Source organism: Salvia hispanica, chromosome 2 (genome assembly GCF_023119035.1).
Source record: "Salvia hispanica cultivar TCC Black 2014 chromosome 2, UniMelb_Shisp_WGS_1.0, whole genome shotgun sequence".
Lineage (NCBI taxonomy): Eukaryota > Viridiplantae > Streptophyta > Magnoliopsida > Lamiales > Lamiaceae > Salvia > Salvia hispanica.
In genome coordinates this window covers 22938822-22956174 of record NC_062966.1, presented here as the reverse complement: position 1 = coordinate 22956174, position 17353 = coordinate 22938822, and the positions used below count along the sequence as shown (strand labels likewise).

General features: G+C 35.8%; 3 protein-coding genes across 5 annotated transcripts; all 3 read right to left on the bottom strand.

Annotated features, from left to right (window-relative positions):
- Window positions 1-337: 337 nt before the first annotated feature.
- LOC125204617 (probable inactive ATP-dependent zinc metalloprotease FTSHI 2, chloroplastic) lies at window positions 338-2867 on the bottom strand. Of its 3 annotated transcripts, XR_007173599.1 has the most exons (5): window positions 2660-2867; window positions 1811-1871; window positions 1304-1476; window positions 823-924; window positions 338-734 (listed from the first exon to the last, which is right to left on the bottom strand). XR_007173599.1 is itself a non-coding variant. In XM_048103324.1 (4 exons), the coding sequence occupies exons 1-4, from the start codon at window positions 2062-2064 to the stop codon at window positions 519-521; spliced, it is 495 nt and encodes a 164-aa protein (XP_047959281.1). In that variant the 5' UTR covers window positions 2065-2081; the 3' UTR covers window positions 338-518. The 3 variants fall into 3 exon arrangements, 1 of the variants encoding a protein (XP_047959281.1); XR_007173598.1 differs by lacking the exon at window positions 1811-1871 and having other exon boundaries at window positions 2660-2857; XM_048103324.1 differs by lacking the exons at window positions 1811-1871; window positions 2660-2867 and adding an exon at window positions 2061-2081.
- Window positions 2868-7873: 5006 nt separating this feature from the next.
- Window positions 7874-13684, bottom strand: LOC125207754 (probable inactive ATP-dependent zinc metalloprotease FTSHI 2, chloroplastic). The gene is made up of 12 exons (XM_048107229.1): window positions 12219-13684; window positions 10583-10755; window positions 10102-10203; window positions 9849-10013; window positions 9640-9780; window positions 9302-9460; window positions 9121-9206; window positions 8974-9052; window positions 8694-8816; window positions 8533-8589; window positions 8215-8463; window positions 7874-8132 (listed from the first exon to the last, which is right to left on the bottom strand). The coding sequence occupies exons 1-11, from the start codon at window positions 13540-13542 to the stop codon at window positions 8239-8241; spliced, it is 2634 nt and encodes an 877-aa protein (XP_047963186.1). The 5' UTR covers window positions 13543-13684; the 3' UTR covers window positions 7874-8132; window positions 8215-8238.
- A 1645-nt stretch (window positions 13685-15329) lies between these two features.
- Window positions 15330-17115, bottom strand: LOC125207756 (CASP-like protein 3A1). The gene is made up of 3 exons (XM_048107233.1): window positions 16761-17115; window positions 15762-15897; window positions 15330-15668 (listed from the first exon to the last, which is right to left on the bottom strand). The coding sequence occupies exons 1-3, from the start codon at window positions 17006-17008 to the stop codon at window positions 15453-15455; spliced, it is 600 nt and encodes a 199-aa protein (XP_047963190.1). The 5' UTR covers window positions 17009-17115; the 3' UTR covers window positions 15330-15452.
- Between the last annotated feature and the right edge of the window lie 238 nt (window positions 17116-17353).

The window sequence follows — 17353 nt, the reverse complement described above, 5'->3', positions numbered from 1 at the left end:
ATAGCTTGTGAATTTAATTTCTAATTTCAATTATGAATGAAGTGTAAAGTCTAATTTCAACCTACTTTGTAACTAGGGTTAAATTCAGCTTCCTAATTACTCCACAATTTAATTGTTGGTGACAATAAATTCAGCTTCTATAATATATTTCAAACTTCATTTAATAATTATATTATTGTTAATACAAATTGTTTATTCTACTGGTGATCAAATTATATAAGCTGAATTACTTAAAAGTTAAAACCAATGTCTTTTGAATCAAATTATATAAGATGAATTACTTAAAAGTTAAAACCAATGTCTTTTTATCTTATGATCGAGTAGTACTATGTTTTAGTTGTTGGAAAAGAGTGGATTACATAACCAAATATTATCATCCATACTAATAAGATATCACGTATACAATCACAATATGGTCACTTCAAAATACCGATTCAAACCAAAAGTGGAACTGCTAAAACACAATTGAGAAAATAAAGTGTTGCACGTTTGCATTCTAGGGACGAAGCTGCCTTCAATCAAAAAAATTGTGCGTTACCAATTGAGAAGTACTGCTGATGGAAGGCAACAAGCCGCACCTTCAGAATTTCAACAAGTGCTGGCTTGGGTATGTGTATTTTCTGGCCGAACCTCCCTGGTCTCACAAGTGCTGCATCCAAAATGTCTGGCCTGTTTGTAGAAGCAATGGTAATGACTTCTCCTCTGCCTTCGAACCCATCCAGGCATACAAGAAGCTAGAGGATCGGTAAGGGATTTTATATAAGAGTCGAATCAGACCATTATTGTGTCACAACCATAAGCAATCAAATATGTGCAAGAGACCTGATTTAAAGTAGCATCACGTTCTTGACCACCAGACCCCTTAATCAAACCACGTGCCCTTCCAACAGCATCCAGTTCATCGATGAAAACAACAGATGGAGCCTGCAAATGCAAGATTCACTCACATCACATCACTTCCACAAATATAAGCTCTGTGTAAGTAAGAAAACAACAATGCATGGTCTTTGATGAGCAAATGTAGTCAGAATCTCATAGTAAAAAAAGGAGCAAATATTAGAATTAACGAGCAAAGAGATTAAACATGTTATGATCTCTCATCGAACTTATAAGAAATGGTAAGGCACTCAAGAACCCCCACTCCCAAAAATAAATGCTAGCTCAAAGGTGGAATCATAACAAAATATTAGAATTAAGGAATCGAGTATCAAAAGCATTCCACATTCTGACTAGTAAACCTATTTGCTTGATCCAATGAAGTTCAACAATTGCCATAATCAGATAAAAGGAATTGAAATCTCACATTGTCCCTTGCTTCTTGATAGAGCGCTCGTACACGAGAAGCACCAACTCCCACATATATTTCGACAAACTGAGATGCAGATATGGAGAAGAAGTTTACACCTGCCTCACCAGCAACAGCTTTTGCTAATAATGTCTTCCCCACTCCAGGAGGGCCACAAAGAAGTATACCACCTGACGTATTCCAACCCAACATTAGGCAACATATATTTCTACTTCCTAAACCGAATTGTTGCACAGATCATATATGCTTCACATCTCAGATCCTAATACCTAGTCAATTTTTTTTAATATGAAAGAATCACAATAAGATTAAAACAGAACTAATCATAAGTTGATGGCACTGAAGCTTCATGATCTGTAACCCCTAGATTCATGTACCTCTTGTTAGCAACAAAGGAAGCTCATCAAGAAAGAGTTTTGAAGAAATAAGTTTTGCACCAAGACCAAGATAGCTAGTGATGTACCCACAAGGAAACCACACAACTAAATTTGCTTTTCCATTCACCTATCTGTGATGGCCACGTTCCAGACAAAATTCAGAACTTCGAACTTCTTTACTAAATAAACTGGAAAACGAGAACACAGACACATAAGATTACTTCATTATAGCATCCTGACAATTTTATATACTACTATTACATCCTAGCTAAAAACAAGTCAAACGAGCCCAAGCATATAACACATTATCAAATCATAGTGATATACTGGAATTGCATATTTAGATAGGTTATTAATCTGAAGCTATATTTACGTACTCATATACAGACCATTGTAGATACATTATATTACTCATCTCATGGCCCATGGACTTTGGAGTAGTAAAGAAAGACCATGATACAGCAGAGATAACTAATTCAAATTGAATTCCCATCTCATCACCAACTGCAAAATCTCCAATTATAACCATGTAATCATTTGTTTACCTGGAATAAACACAAAAGGAGTAACTACATCTCTCATTCATCATCACAAACCTTACCGTGAATCTCTATATGGATTAAGTCATTTGATTATTGTAGAAACTGCATATTATCTATAATTCATATCCAAATCGTACAGGACTAAAACATAGTTTATAAATGAAAAATTCATGAATCCACGCTCCACAAACTCCATCTAAAAATTCGATATAAATTGGACCAAAATTCAAGCACAAACATAATATGTGAGCTAAAATAAAGCCAATACGATTTGAGAAAACATCTCATAGAGCCAAAAATTAGCGAACGGAAACTCACAAACATGAATCCCAGCAGCATCAGAACATTTCCAAAAACGTAATAACATTATAATAGAACTCAATTCGTAAATAAGCAATAAGAAGACGTGATAAATGAAACAGAAAATTTACTACCTGAAGGTGGTGACGCCAAAGATGAGTGACAGGAATTCTGAAAGTGGAGGATTTCCCCCAAAATGCAGTGAGCAAACCAGTGAAAGAACCCTAATTTTATTTAATATCCTTTTTTCTTTTCTGTATTTGTTTTTATTAAGGGATTCAATTGATTGAAAGCTCGTTGAAAGCTAAACTAGAATTCAAGTAAGTTCAACGATCAAAGGGTCACCGTTCATATATTGGAATACAAAATCAGGAGTAGATAAATTAATTATGGGTCAATTTCAAAGGCTATACCAAACTTTTTCCTTTAAAAATACTCTCGTTTTGTAAATTTTGAAACCTTAGTTTTTTAATAATTGATCGGACCTTAATTTTGTTCCTTGATTTTGAAAAAATTATTGTCGTTTAGTATATACGAACTTTTAGGTATAATTCAGAATGCTTGTTCATATCTGTGGGATCCTTCTAGTTAATCCCTAGTTTCGGAGCTTAATTTTCTTCTGTAATTAAGGTGTCATTCCTTTACTTCCTCGTTTCGTCTCTTAATTAATCCTTCCCAAGCTAACGATACTATAGACTTAATATAATAAAAAGTTGACCTCAGTTTTCTACACATCAGTGACTATGCCTTTTGACAATTATGATGAATTGTTGTATTTCTACTTCAGATTTTGTGTTTTTTCTTGTCATTGATAACTAACTAGACTGAGATAAAAATTCTGAAAGGTATATACAATATTAATTCTCCACTACGTTTGACTTGATTTAATATGAATCTATCTCTCATACTATTTTTTTCATTATTTTTGTTTAGATTTTAGGTACACATTCATGAATACGCTGAAAAGTACAGTTACGGATAGCTCCTCAAGGAGAGGCTATTTTGTACCGATATGGCCATATGATATACAGACGTGGTTCGACATGCTCATCGTTGATTGGAAATGGACTTGCTAACAAAGTAAGTGAAATTATATAAAGTATATGCCACACAAATTGTTTGGTCACACACACTACTAATTTAATATTAAGTGTATTTTTCAGACGATATCACAAGCCGCGGGAGATTGGTATTTCGACCGAACTCTCTTCATGTTGAATGCGTGCTCTTATTTATAAGGGGCGGAGCTTCTAGACTCTTCCTGGTGTTTCTCATTTGCCCTCCTCGTGGATGCTCCTTCGTCTAGTAAACTCTTCCCTTTTTCTGCTCACTTTTCCCGCCAGCTTCTTCCTCCAGGTAATCCCTTCTTTCTTCCTGGGGCTGGCATTTTCTCTACACACCTGGTTTATAAAACTTTGTTAGACCCAGGAAATCACAGAATTTATCCCATAACCAATGCATGAAATTAGCCTTATCAACGATCAACCTACTTTGGAGAAAAAGTGCAGGCATTATATTCATCATTAGATGCCATGATTGATAGCATTTGAATTTGAATTTCTATTTTCAGTTAAGAATGAAAGGTTAAAAGTTTTCGGTTAAATTCAGCTTCTTAATTACTCCACAATTTAATTACTGGTGACAATAAATACTACTATTATACAGATAGGTCACGAGTAATGAAATGAACTAAGTGAGGGATATGACATCTATAAAAGCAAGATGTTGTAACTAGGGTTATTATACATATTATCTTAGAAGCATGAGTCCTCAAAACTCAGACATGGTGATGGTGGTTATGATAAATAGTTTGGTTGTAATGAGTGATTGGACAACAGTGGATGTGAAAGAGTGCTACAAGAATTGGCCTGATGATTGTAAACTTGGGCTGTTGAAAGGGATATGCAGCGATACTTCTTTTGATATCCCAAGGGGTGTTTGTTGTTCTTTCATTTCTCATCAGACGATTAGTTCTGATTGCTACTTTGGAATTGCTAATGACTTAATAAACAATTACCCTTGCCCATACCCAGATCAGGCTCGTAATGTCGCTTTAAGTATGTATATCAATTGTGTAGGCTAATACTCATATAATATATTGCAAACGTCATTTAATAATTGTATTTTGTGGGTACAAATTGATGATCAAATTATATATTAATTACTTAAAACCTTATGATCTAGTACTATGTTTTATTTATTGAAAAAAGGTTGAATACATAACCAAAGATTATCATACATTAACCTATCCTAAATCTTATGTATATAAATCATGATATTGATTCAACAACTAAACAGCCATATATAGTGTTGGCCGGAGCAGCTCATTTGCATTCAAGGGACGAAGCTCAGCCTCTAATCAGCCAAATTTTGCGTTACCATTTCATAAAAAAAAGTGTACATTTATTGCGAATTCACTCTAATTTATACTCCCTCCGTCCCAAGATAAGCGACTCATATTCCTTTTTGGAACGTCCCAAGATAAGTGACTCATTTCCTTTTTTGATATTCTCTCTCTTATTTTTTCTCTCTACTTTATTAACTCTCTTACTTTATTCACTTTCCACTCTACTAACAAAACCTCATTTCCTTAAATCTCGTGCCAAAAAAATTGTGGCCACTTATCTTGGAATGGAGGGAGTATATCTAGAAAGCAGCGATTTATATTGGACTATATTATCCTTGAAAATTAACACTCCAAAAATAACAAAGAGAAATGTAACCCTCTTTTCAATTCTTGCCTGTTGATTTCGTATCACTCTTTTTTCACTTTTATTTTTTATTATTGTATTGTTATTTAAATTTTGAATAAAATTAATTTTAAAGCTATAATATAAATATCTAATGATATTATAATTCAATTGTTACTAATTGTTTTTGTTCTCCCTTTGTATAAAATAAATCAATTATTAATAATTAGTATTTACATAATTATAAACAAAATATATGTAAATATTATAGTAGTAGTATACAATGCAATTATAAAAAAAAGTAATTCAGGTTTTCAGAGGGAACAATGTTTCAATATTAAAAGTATACATAGAAAATATCTTAGGAAAACATAAATTAGACAATTGAAAATTACTTAATTAAAATTTATAAAATAAATTAAAATCCTATATAATTTATAAAGCTAAGTTATGACAAAGACTCATACATAGTTTATAGTTTATAATCAGTTGAAAATATTCAACAATTTAGGATCACAATTGGTCCTCCGTCAATAGTTCCGTTAATTTTATAACAGTCAACGGGTTTAACCCAATTTTGACCAAATTAGACATTTAATTCTAATTTTTTACTCCCTAATTATTCCCTAATTTTTGGCCAGAAGAGAAGAAGAATCACACTCACTCTTCTGATTTTCTGATTTCAGATGTTTCTAATTATTCCCTAATTAACAAGTCAATTTTGTGCAAAGACACTAAGTCATGGCTACATTACTACTGGCACTTACTATCCTATCTTTGGTTGCGGCCGGAATCGTAGGAGGCAACATGGTCCCCATCACTCTGTTGGACTCCGCTGTAGCCAGAGGAGCTGGTACGTACATACACACACACACACACACACACACACACACACACACACATATATATATATATATATATATATTTATTTTTATAAGAAAAAAATTAACTCCTGTATGTACATACACACACATATATAAATATGTTTTTTTCTTTAAAAAAAATTAACTCCTATATGAAGGAGGATATTATATATAAACTCATAAGAAAGGAGGAAATTACAACTGAGGTTAAGAGGGCTCAAACTCGGCATCTCATACATTGATGTCTAAGCTCCTTGCTGCTAGGACAAAGACTCTGGACACACATATATATATGTTTAATTCTCAATTGTTGCTAATTCATTGCCTAACTATTTGTATATATAGTTTGTCTAGACGGCACCCCTTCGGCCTATGCTTATAGCCCAGGGTTCGGAGATGGAGTAGACAATTGGCACGTATTCCTACAGGTATATGAATATGAACAGCTTTTTTGGATTTTTATCTATATGCTCATGGCTTTATCATTTTCTTCTATTATTGTTGAGTTTATAAGATTTTATTATAATAAGAATAACAATTTGGAGTTGCAAGGGTGGTGGGTGGTGTTGGAATGTAGATGAGTGCCTCAATAGAAGCAGAAGTTATTATGGAAGTAGTGCTGAGCTTACGTTGACGCACAATGGTATCGATTTCTTTGGAGGGATGCTCGACGCCAATTCCACCTTTAATCCTGGTATATATGTAGTTAAATCAAATCAAAATCACAATTTCATTTCTCTAATTTGAAATATACTATAGCTTAATTCTTGCATATGTATGATTTCAGATTTCTACAATTGGCACGTGTTCAAAATCTTCTATTGTGACGGCTCATCTTTCATGTCTGATGTTGAGGATAGCTCCTCAAGGAGAGGCTATTTCGTACATAGTTGCTACCAACATACCCATATGGAATACAAACGCGGTTCGACATGCTCATTGTTTGTTGGAAACGGACTTACTAACAAAGTAAGTGAAACTATATAAAGTATCTGCCACAAAAATTGTTTGGTCGCACACTACTAATTTAATTTGAAATGTATTTTTCAGACGATAGGACAAGCCGTGGAAGATTGGTTTTTCGACCGGAGCGAGTTCCAGGAGATGGACATGCTCAATGACTTGCCACGGAACTGCAATGGCTTCGACGACCAACCTACTTTGGAGAAAAAGAGAAAAAGTGTAGGGATTATTATATTCATCATTAGATGTCATGAATTGATAGCTTGTGAATTTGAATTTCTAATTTCAATTATGAATGAAGTGTAAAGTTTTCGGTTAAATTTGACTTCTTAATTATAAGTTAATTGATGGTTGGTTAAATTCGACTTATTAATTATACAAGTTAATTGATGGTGATAATGTAGGTTACGAGTTATGAAACGACTTAAGTGGGTGATGTCATCTATTAAAGCAAGACGTTGTAACTAGGGTTAAATTCATCTTCCTAATTACTCAATAATTTAATTGCTAGTGACAATAAATACTTACTATAACATAGGTAGGTTATGAGTAATGAAATGAATTAAATTAGGGATATAACATCAGAGCGTTGTAACTAGGGTTATTATACATATTATCTTAGAAGCATGAGTCCTCAAAACTCTTGCCAACACCCAGATATGGCTAACGGTAGAGCTCAGACATACTTACTGATTGTCAAGGCCGATACTCCTATAATATATTTCAGACTTTATTTAATAATTGTATTATTATGGATACAAATTGTTTATTAAACCAATGTCTTTTTATCTTATGATCTAGTACTATGTTTTAGTTGTTGGAAAAGAGTGGATTACATAACCAAATATTATCATACCTACTGCCAAGCACAATATGGTCAAATCAAAATACTGATTCAAACCAAAATTGGAACTCCTAAAACACAATTGAGAATATAAAGTGTTGGCCGGATTCAAGAACAAACTCAGGCCGGAGCTGCCAGTTTGCATTCTAGGGACGAAGCTCGGCCTTCAATCAGAAAAATTGTGCGTTACCAGTTGAGAATATAAGCCCATACCTCTGTTCCCGGGGTGAAGAAACATGATTTTTCCCTAAAACAGAAAAAACAGTGTTTAAAAGTTATATTTTGAGACTCTTTGATGATCCCAGGAGTACAGAGGGGATAGATTATACCTTATATATATATATTATATATGATCATGTTGAAACAATGCTCGAACGAGCTGCTGCTTCTTCGGTGTCTAAAAGAATATTTTGCAGCTGTAACCGTGAGGCGGCTCTGATGTCAAGTATGGTAGGCGGCATAGTTTGTACAGATCCATGAAGCTCAACTAAGTCGAAGAATTCTTGCTTGGTTAAGCTCTTCTTCTCCACGAGCCTGTCCACAACGGCATCCAAAAGCTCACGGTTTCTCCCAAGAATCTGCATGAACAAAGTCTTAATATCTTTCCCACAGACATGAAAGAAATGGTGAATCTCTTCACATAGTACCGTTTTTGCACGTTCATAACAGACGTCAAGGATTCGCAGCGCCTCTGAATCAATTTCCTGAAAATCAAGATTTTGTATGTTGGGCGTTGTACAATCACTGAAATCATATAACATCTCGGTTTCTTTGCTTTTATGACCGCGAGATATGAAAGGAAACTTACATCAATTCTATCTTCTGTCCAGAAACTGTTCAAGCCAAAATACTTCTCGGAAAGACCACCAAGCACTAAGGTTCGTGCAGCAGATCGAGCATTATCGGCCGTCTCCGCCCAGATGGTACTCAACTGAGTAAATCAATTCAACAATAGGACCATCAGAAACAAAATTCCAGATACTGGACAATACCCGGGTAACTTATACCGGTTTATTAAGAACAGAATTGTATATTTGAAATTCATTTCCAAAATCAAATATGAAGATCGAAACTTGGGGTCTCGTTACCTGATTTTCCCCATACCAGAGTTCGTCTGCTGCACGTGGAGCAAGTTGGACAGTGATGTGATCCAAGAGAGACTGCCGGCTGAAAACAAATTGAATCAGCAAGTGTAGCAGAACTTCAAATTTGATTATAATTGAAAGGGGAACTACCTCAACATTCCTTCCTTAAATTTAATATGGTCCATCTTTAGGCGGACATAACCTAAATCTCTTCCAGCTCTTGGAGAAATCGTCACCTAAAACGAAAAAAAAAAAATGATATTACTTAAGAAATTCCCATTTCATTAACAGAATTTAACAAAAGTGCTGCCAGGCAAAGGTCATAACATACAAACTCGATATTTTTGAGATCCGGGAAATTGACAGCAACTATGGCCATTGCAGCTTCATTTATAGCTACTTGCCTCCAGATCTCGGGGCTTCTCTCTCTTTTGTCAAGCATGCCTCTTTCTTCTATTTGCGCAGCTTGTAACAAATCATCAGTAGTAATCTGTCATGAGAGCGTCAAACAAATTTGCAATTATGGAACCATCGATGTTGATAAAACACAAATAAAAGACGGGCATATAAATATTCCATTAAAAAACTTCGACTCGCACATGACAAACTAACAATCTGTGCCTATTTTAGCAGCGAGGAATGGCCAGTGAAGGTTTTCAAGTGAAATACCTCTGTTCTTTCATCGCGCATCATGTTGATAGCAGCAACCTCGATAATGTTGGCCAGCTCAGCACCAACCATTCCATCAGTCATAGTCGCAACAGCCAAATAATCCACATCAGGGGCCATTGGTTTCTTCCTAGCATGAACCTGAAACCAAACAATGAGACCGCGTAGACCAATTGAAAGTACTGCTGATGGAAGGCAACAAACCGCACCTTCAGAATTTCAACACGGCCAATCAGTCCGGGCTTGGGTATGTGTATTTTCCGGTCGAACCTCCCTGGTCTCACAAGTGCTGCATCCAAAATGTCTGGCCTGTTTGTAGAAGCAATGGTAATGACTTCTCCTCTGCCTTCGAACCCATCCAGGCATACAAGAAGCTAGAGGATCGGTAAGGGATTTTATATAAGAGTCGAATCAGACCATTATTGTGTCACAACCATAAGCAATCAAATATGTGCAAGAGACCTGATTTAAAGTAGCATCACGTTCTTGACCACCAGACCCCTTAATCAAACCACGTGCCCTTCCAACAGCATCCAGTTCATCGATGAAAACAACAGATGGAGCCTGCAAATGCAAGATTCACTCACATCACATCACTTCCACAAATATAAGCTCTGTGTAAGTAAGAAAACAACAATGCATGGTCTTTGATGAGCAAATGTAGTCAGAATCTCATAGTAAAAAAAGGAGCAAATATTAGAATTAACGAGCAAAGAGATTAAACATGTTATGATCTCTCATCGAACTTATAAGAAATGGTAAGGCACTCAAGAACCCCCACTCCCAAAAATAAATGCTAGCTCAAAGGTGGAATCATAACAAAATATTAGAATTAAGGAATCGAGTATCAAAAGCATTCCACATTCTGACTAGTAAACCTATTTGCTTGATCCAATGAAGTTCAACAATTGCCATAATCAGATAAAAGGAATTGAAATCTCACATTGTCCCTTGCTTCTTGATAGAGCGCTCGTACACGAGAAGCACCAACTCCCACATATATTTCGACAAACTGAGATGCAGATATGGAGAAGAAGTTTACACCTGCCTCACCAGCAACAGCTTTTGCTAATAATGTCTTCCCCACTCCAGGAGGGCCACAAAGAAGTATACCACCTGACGTATTCCAACCCAACATTAGGCAACATATATTTCTACTTCCTAAACCGAATTGTTGCACAGATCATATATTCTTCACATCTCAGATCCTAATACCTAGTCAATTTTTTTTAATATGAAAGAATCACAATAAGATTAAAACAGAACTAATCATAAGTTGATGGCACTGAAGCTTCATGATCTGTAACCCCTAGATTCATGTACCTCTTGTTAGCAACAAAGGAAGCTCATCAAGAAAGAGTTTTGAAGAAATAAGTTTTGCACCAAGACCAAGATAGCTAGTGATGTACCCACAAGGAAACCACACAACTAAATTTGCTTTTCCATTCACCTATCTGTGATGGCCACGTTCCAGACAAAATTCAGAAATTCGAACTTCTTTACTAAATAAACTGGAAAACGAGAACACAGACACATAAGATTACTTCATTATAGCATCCTGACAATTTTATATACTACTATTACATCCTAGCTAAAAACAAGTCAAACGAGCCCAAGCATATAACACATTATCAAATCATAGTGATATACTGGAATTGCATATTTAGATAGGTTATTAATCTGAAGCTATATTTACGTACTCATATACAGACCATTGTAGATACATTATATTACTCATCTCATGGCCCATGGACTTTGGAGTAGTAAAGAAAGACCATGATACAGCAGAGATAACTAAATCAAATTGAATTCCCATCTCATCACCAACTGCAAAATCTCCAATTATAACCATGTAATCATTTGTTTACCTGGAATAAACACAAAAGGAGTAACTATATCTTTCATCCATCATCACAAAATTAATCTTACTATTTCACTGTACCATGAATCTCTATACAGATTAGATCATTAGATTATCATAGAAACTGCATGTTATCAATAATTCCCATCCAAATCACACAGGACTACAACATTTCTCATAAATGAAAAATTCATGAATCGACGCGCCACAAACTCCATCTAAAAATACTATATAAATAGGACCAAAATTCAAGCACAAACATAACATGTGAGCTAAATAAAGCCAAAATGATTTGAGAAAACATCTCATAGAGCCATAAATTAGCAAACGGAAACCCACAAACATGAATCCCAGCAGCATCTGAACATTTCCAAAAACCCACAAACATGAATCCTAGCTAAAAACAAGCCAAACGAGCCCAAGCATATAACACATTATCAAATCATAGAGATATAGGTTATTACTCTGAAGCTTTATCTGCGTACTTATATAGATACAGCAGAGATAACTAGTTCAAATTGAATTCCCACACCAGCCATGGCCCATGGGCCATAACTGGTTTTTCTCATCACCAACTTGTCTTGTTAATGCAAATGTCTATCATAGTCCAAGAACACACGTCGATATATGTTAAGGCTGTAAAAAAAATTGTTCAAGCATTGGGAGCAAGATGAGATGACTAAGAATCAGTTTAGTCGATTCTGCATTGAAACCTGACCTGGTATTTTGACACCACGCCTGCGATACATGTCCCCATGTGTAAAGAACTTCACAATCTCTTCGAGCTCAAGACGGATTTTACCAAGCCCTGCAACATCCGTAAACTTCACATCCACACCTCTCTCCAAATACTGTGGAAGCCTCCTATTCTTTGCCCGCCTAACTCGAGCACCAGACTTCATGAACTCCTTCGCCATTTGCGAATAAGGGTTGTCCTCCCCTTTAGCTCCTCCTTCCTCATCATCATCTTCTTCCTCCATCCCCGCCATTTCCCTTTCCAACTCCCTAATCTTCTTCTTCTCCTCCGCCTCCGCCCTCTCTATCTTCAGCCTATCATCATAGTCTTTCTTCTGCTTCTTATAGTTAAGAACAACAACTCTGTAAAATATATAGAAGAAAACAAACCCAAGAGCTGTTGACACATTCGGATCACTAGCTAATCTATCCCATATATTAGCCATATACTCCGAGCTCTCCCGCGCCTGGCGCAGAGACGCCTCGTACTTCACTTTCTTCATCTCCCTTCTCTTTTCCCTCTCCTCCATCTTCTTCTGCATCTTCATTGCCTTCTCCATCATCTCCCTGTCTTCCCTCATCTTCACCAGCTCCTCATTTCTCCTCCTCTTCAAATCCTCCCTCAAGTTCTTCAGCTCCAACGCCTTCTTCGACTGAGGCTTCTGCTTCACCAATGAAAACAACCACACCGGAATTTTCGACAAGAACCCAAGATAAGGCTCTGGGATATCAGGCCTCTTCAAAGAGGGACTATACGCATTCATACAGATACCATCAATCTTTAACTCATCCCACTCTTTCCAGAATTTAGAATCACTCTCAATTGAAGGCAAGACAACCCTAACCACCTTATTATCCTCCATAACCACCAAAATCACCTCCGGCCGCTGCCGCAGAGCCGCGCTCGGCGGCTTAATAATGTGCTTAACTTTGTTTTCTCTCTTCAAATCCAAGACTTCGCTGTAGGGAAGCCTCTGCGATACCACGGGAAGCCCCTTAGTCCATTTCAGCAGCTCCTCTGGGGACAAAGACTCGTTTTTTTTCCCCAATCGCTTCTTCTCCGAGATCTTCGGCGCGGCGGAAACGGATTGCGGAATTGCGGCTGATATCACAGTCATTGTAACCGCGAATTTGACTAATTCCATTGGAGCTCTCTTCGATTTCTTCGATTCCTCCTCTGCATTTTCTGTGCTGGCTCCCGAGCTGCATAAAATTGGAATTAGGTTTCTCGATTTAAGGCGTTTTGGGCGGGAAGCGATAGAAATTGGGCGATAGAAGCAGGAATTGAAGTTGTAATTAGTAGCCATGAGAATGTGTTGGAGGAAAACAATCAATTGAACATTAGCAAAGCTCAGATTATAATCGGTGAATCAGAAATTGAGTAACAGAGAAAACTAAAGGGCCGGCGCCGGCGGCGCAGCGGAGAAGGGGGTGAAATGGCCAAAGTCGGAATACATTATCCGTCAGCTTCAAAAATTTCCGTTTCCTTTTTAATGGGCCGGTTCTCGTTGTAGGGCTCGGCCCAAGTAAAACGGGCCCGAAAATGGTTCAATTAGATGCAACTTAATTCAACTTAATATGGCCCAAGTTGTTAGAATTATCCAAATTCTTGAATAAAAAAATGCATCCAGAAAATAGATGTCTTCTTTTCACAGTTTTACTAGTCGTCAAGTTCAGAAATGTGAATGAAAATAAATGAGTATTAGTAATTTTTTATAGATTGATTTATAATGAGATGATTGTAGAATAAGTTCATGAAAATTTATAATGAAATGTGAGTAGAATAAGTTATTGGGACATGAGATTAATTTATGAAAAATAGTGAAAATAATATGATACATTTATGGTAAATATTGTTTAATATCAATATAAGATATTTAACTATGAACAAACGGAATAGTTAATTAGATATTCTCTAAACTAACTTATCTAGAGTTACTAACATAAAAAGTTCGCAAGACGAGTTGATGCCTTTCCCTCTTAAATGAATTGTTTGTTCCTCTTGCGCAAGCTCATTCACATACAAGGGGCCGAAACGTCTCAATATCGGAGAACGAGTCTCTTTTCCCGACCCGGCCCCTTGTAGATGATTTAAATGAATCGGGCGCCTCGATTGGGGCTCTTATTTAAGAGCCTGCCCATGTAAATTTAATATGATCCTTAAATTTCTTTCAATTTCTTTACTATTTTTAGAAACATTTCTGCTCGACAAAATAAATGAGGACAAGTGTATTGACAGAACAATATTGTGACAGATCAATATTTATGCATATGAATCAAAATATATAGTACTGTGTATCATAAGTTGTGGGTGTTTGAATGTTATGAGACTTTTCGGATTATAGCCACATAAGCACGTAGTCATCGATTACACCATTATGAATGGCCAAAGAACTTGTATAAATTTAAGTGTAGTTTATGAGGAAAATTAACGATGTTAACATTAGATGATAGAATTGTAGCTGAGTTAGTAAGATACTTTTCATCTATTTAATGGAGTAGTAGATTGGAACTGGGATTGGAATTGGAATTATTATGGAATAGCCGATAACCACTATCAATCCTCTTAAAAATTCACATTAAATGTGATGATAAAGAGCATTTTTAATCACAACTATTTTATATTAGAAATTCACGAGTTCAAATTAATAGATCAGGGGTTCATGAGTTTGATCATTACAGTTACACAATTAGTTTTCCTTTGTTATTGTTGATGTGCCTAAATTGGCCAAAATATCGTTTCCAAATTTACGTAATAGGAGTATCTCTTATACTCCCTACGTTCTATAGTAATAGAGGCATTTCATTTTGCATACTCGTTTTGAAAAAATAATTATAAATAGTTAAAGTGGAGAAAAAGTAAAGTAAGAGAAATGATGAAGTAGAGAAGAGTCTTATCTATAATATTTTCTCTCTAACATTACTTTTTCTCCATTTTAACTATTTATAATTATTTTTTCAAAACGAGTGCGCAAAATGAAATGCCTCTATTACTATGGAACGGAGGGAGTAGTACTCATTAGACACGAAGTACTTTTAATTTTTATGTCCAAAGAATAATTTCGCTTAGGACGAAGATAGTACTATACAATCCTTTAAACAAGTAAGATCCAATGACACTGATATAAAAGGTACTATATTTTCTTAGCTAAAGATCGCAAGTTTCAATATGTTTTTATAGATCCAAGTTTTCACACACTTGATTTTTCAAGTGTAACTAGTAGTTAGAGAGACAAACAACATCGAGTACAACAGTAATGGCAAGTAGGAAACATGTGAGAAATGTAAAGGCTATGGAAATTGCGATGCGATCACAGAAAACATGCAATGGCTTGCAGAAATTCGGCAATGGTGTATGATGGATTCCTGTCCGGTTCAAGTTTGTCACACCCGATGCTGCTGATCCTGCACTCATAACCGCATACGCAAATATCTGCAACAAAATCAACATTGCTTATTATTATTGCATCAAATTTTTGAGGAATCCACTCAGACACTTTCGTAAAGAGGAACCTCGTGTAAATACCTGATCTGCGGCAAAAATGAGCCATGCATGATTCCTAGAAGGAATGTGGGGAGATTTACGAATCATCCTTGACACATTGATGAGCAATTGAAGCAAGGAGTGAAGTGCCACAGCTGCACAAACACAAACAACATACCTACACAAAAACAAACATCACATTACTCAACCACCACATCCTCTCATCCAAATTGCATTGCTTTTAATTAATCCAATAATTAATTTCATTACAATTTTTTTTTACTTATATGTAACTTCTTCACCAAAAACATGATGTAATAAAGATTGGTGAATTTATACTAGTCCAAACAAATTATTTGAACTAACTTGGTGCTTGTTTTTATTGAATTTGTTGCCGCGAATCATGAACGAACTAACCAAATTTGTCACCATTATAATAAATAGCCGCTTAGAAAAAAAGAAAAGAAAAAGTAATCACTTATAAATTGTGGCAGAGGTAGTTGAAAGTGTTACATCCTTGTATACATTGTACACATCCGTAATGGAAAAATAGTCACATTTATGCATGGCAGGATTTAAATGAATAATTAATAAACCATGCTACAAGAATAAAAATTAGCAAAAAAATCCCAAGACTAGATAAAAAAAATATAACTATTTTTTATGGACGAATATCAAAGATATAATACTCCTAGCTAGTAATTTGTGCGCAATTATTTTATGATGAAAATTTTTAATTAAATTGCACCTAACATGGTGGTTGGGAAATTATTCATATACTAATAACAGTATGCTAATCGATGTTATCTATTCATATAAAAAACGAGATCATTTATAAAAACATCATGAATATAAAATAGAATATTGATTTTTTTTGTCGTGGGATAACTTCAAACAAATTTCACTAAGTTCAAAAATTATATGAATTTGGTTGATTTATTTTATAGTTTTCAGAAAATAAAAGTAAAATTTATCCGACAATATAATTTTGAGAAAATAAAAGTATTGAAAGAAAAAAGGAGGGAAAATAATAAAACTCACACAAATGAGTCGGAAAAGGACCACTTGGAGTAGAGCGGCAAGGTGAAGCCGTAGAGAGTGATGGTGGCGGACTGTTTGGCGGTGGTCATAACCGTCAGCGCCGCCGAGCTCGTGAGGAGGCAGAGCAGCCGGATCACGGCCTGCATGACGTCACTTTTCCGGAGGATGTTGCTCTGTGAGACCAATGCGGCGCCGCCGCTCTCGGAGAGCTGGATGTTCATCGCCTCCTCCGGCGGGTTTTTTGCCATTTTTAGGAAATTATTGGTGTTGAAGGTGATGATGGTGGGATTAAATTCTCTGGCTGGAGTGGAAGAGAGTGGAGCAGAGCCGTGTTTATAGCTTCAAGGAGACGGGAGGCGGAACGGACACGTGGCAGGAGGGGATTGAGGTGTCAAAGGTAGAGGTTTTGTGCGAGAAAGTTTGGTTCAGTTGGTAAGACGTGTTGCCTTCATTCTGTGATTAAATGTTCGAGTTACCACAATATGAATGGAATACTATTATTGATCATTTTTTTAAATGTGGGTTTTTTTACTTTTAATTATGGCATTAGTTTAAAATTGGTCGATAATCCACCCAGCGAAAGAGAAAATTCG

What these genes read in the sequence shown, in the direction of transcription:
- LOC125204617 (XM_048103324.1), bottom strand. An exon ending in ATCAAGAAGCAAGGGACAAT is followed by an intron (nt 925 to 1,303) that starts GTGAGATTTCAA and finishes TTGCATTTGCAG; the next exon opens with GCTCCATCTGTTGTTTTCAT. An exon ending in GTGATGCTACTTTAAATCAG is followed by an intron (nt 735 to 822) that starts GTCTCTTGCACA and finishes CCGATCCTCTAG; the next exon opens with CTTCTTGTATGCCTGGATGG.
- LOC125207754 (XM_048107229.1), bottom strand. Translation starts at nt 13,542, where the DNA reads ATGGCTACTAATTACAACTTCAATTCCTGCTTCTATCGCCCAATTTCT. An exon ending in ATCAAGAAGCAAGGGACAAT is followed by an intron (nt 10,204 to 10,582) that starts GTGAGATTTCAA and finishes TTGCATTTGCAG; the next exon opens with GCTCCATCTGTTGTTTTCAT. An exon ending in ATCTCAAAAATATCGAGTTT is followed by an intron (nt 9,207 to 9,301) that starts GTATGTTATGAC and finishes TTTTCGTTTTAG; the next exon opens with GTGACGATTTCTCCAAGAGC.
- LOC125207756 (XM_048107233.1), bottom strand. Translation starts at nt 17,008, where the DNA reads ATGGCAAAAAACCCGCCGGAGGAGGCGATGAACATCCAGCTCTCCGAG. An exon ending in TCCTTTTCCGACTCATTTGT is followed by an intron (nt 15,898 to 16,760) that starts GTGAGTTTTATT and finishes GTTTTTGTGTAG; the next exon opens with GTATGTTGTTTGTGTTTGTG. An exon ending in TCATTTTTGCCGCAGATCAG is followed by an intron (nt 15,669 to 15,761) that starts GTATTTACACGA and finishes ATTTTGTTGCAG; the next exon opens with ATATTTGCGTATGCGGTTAT.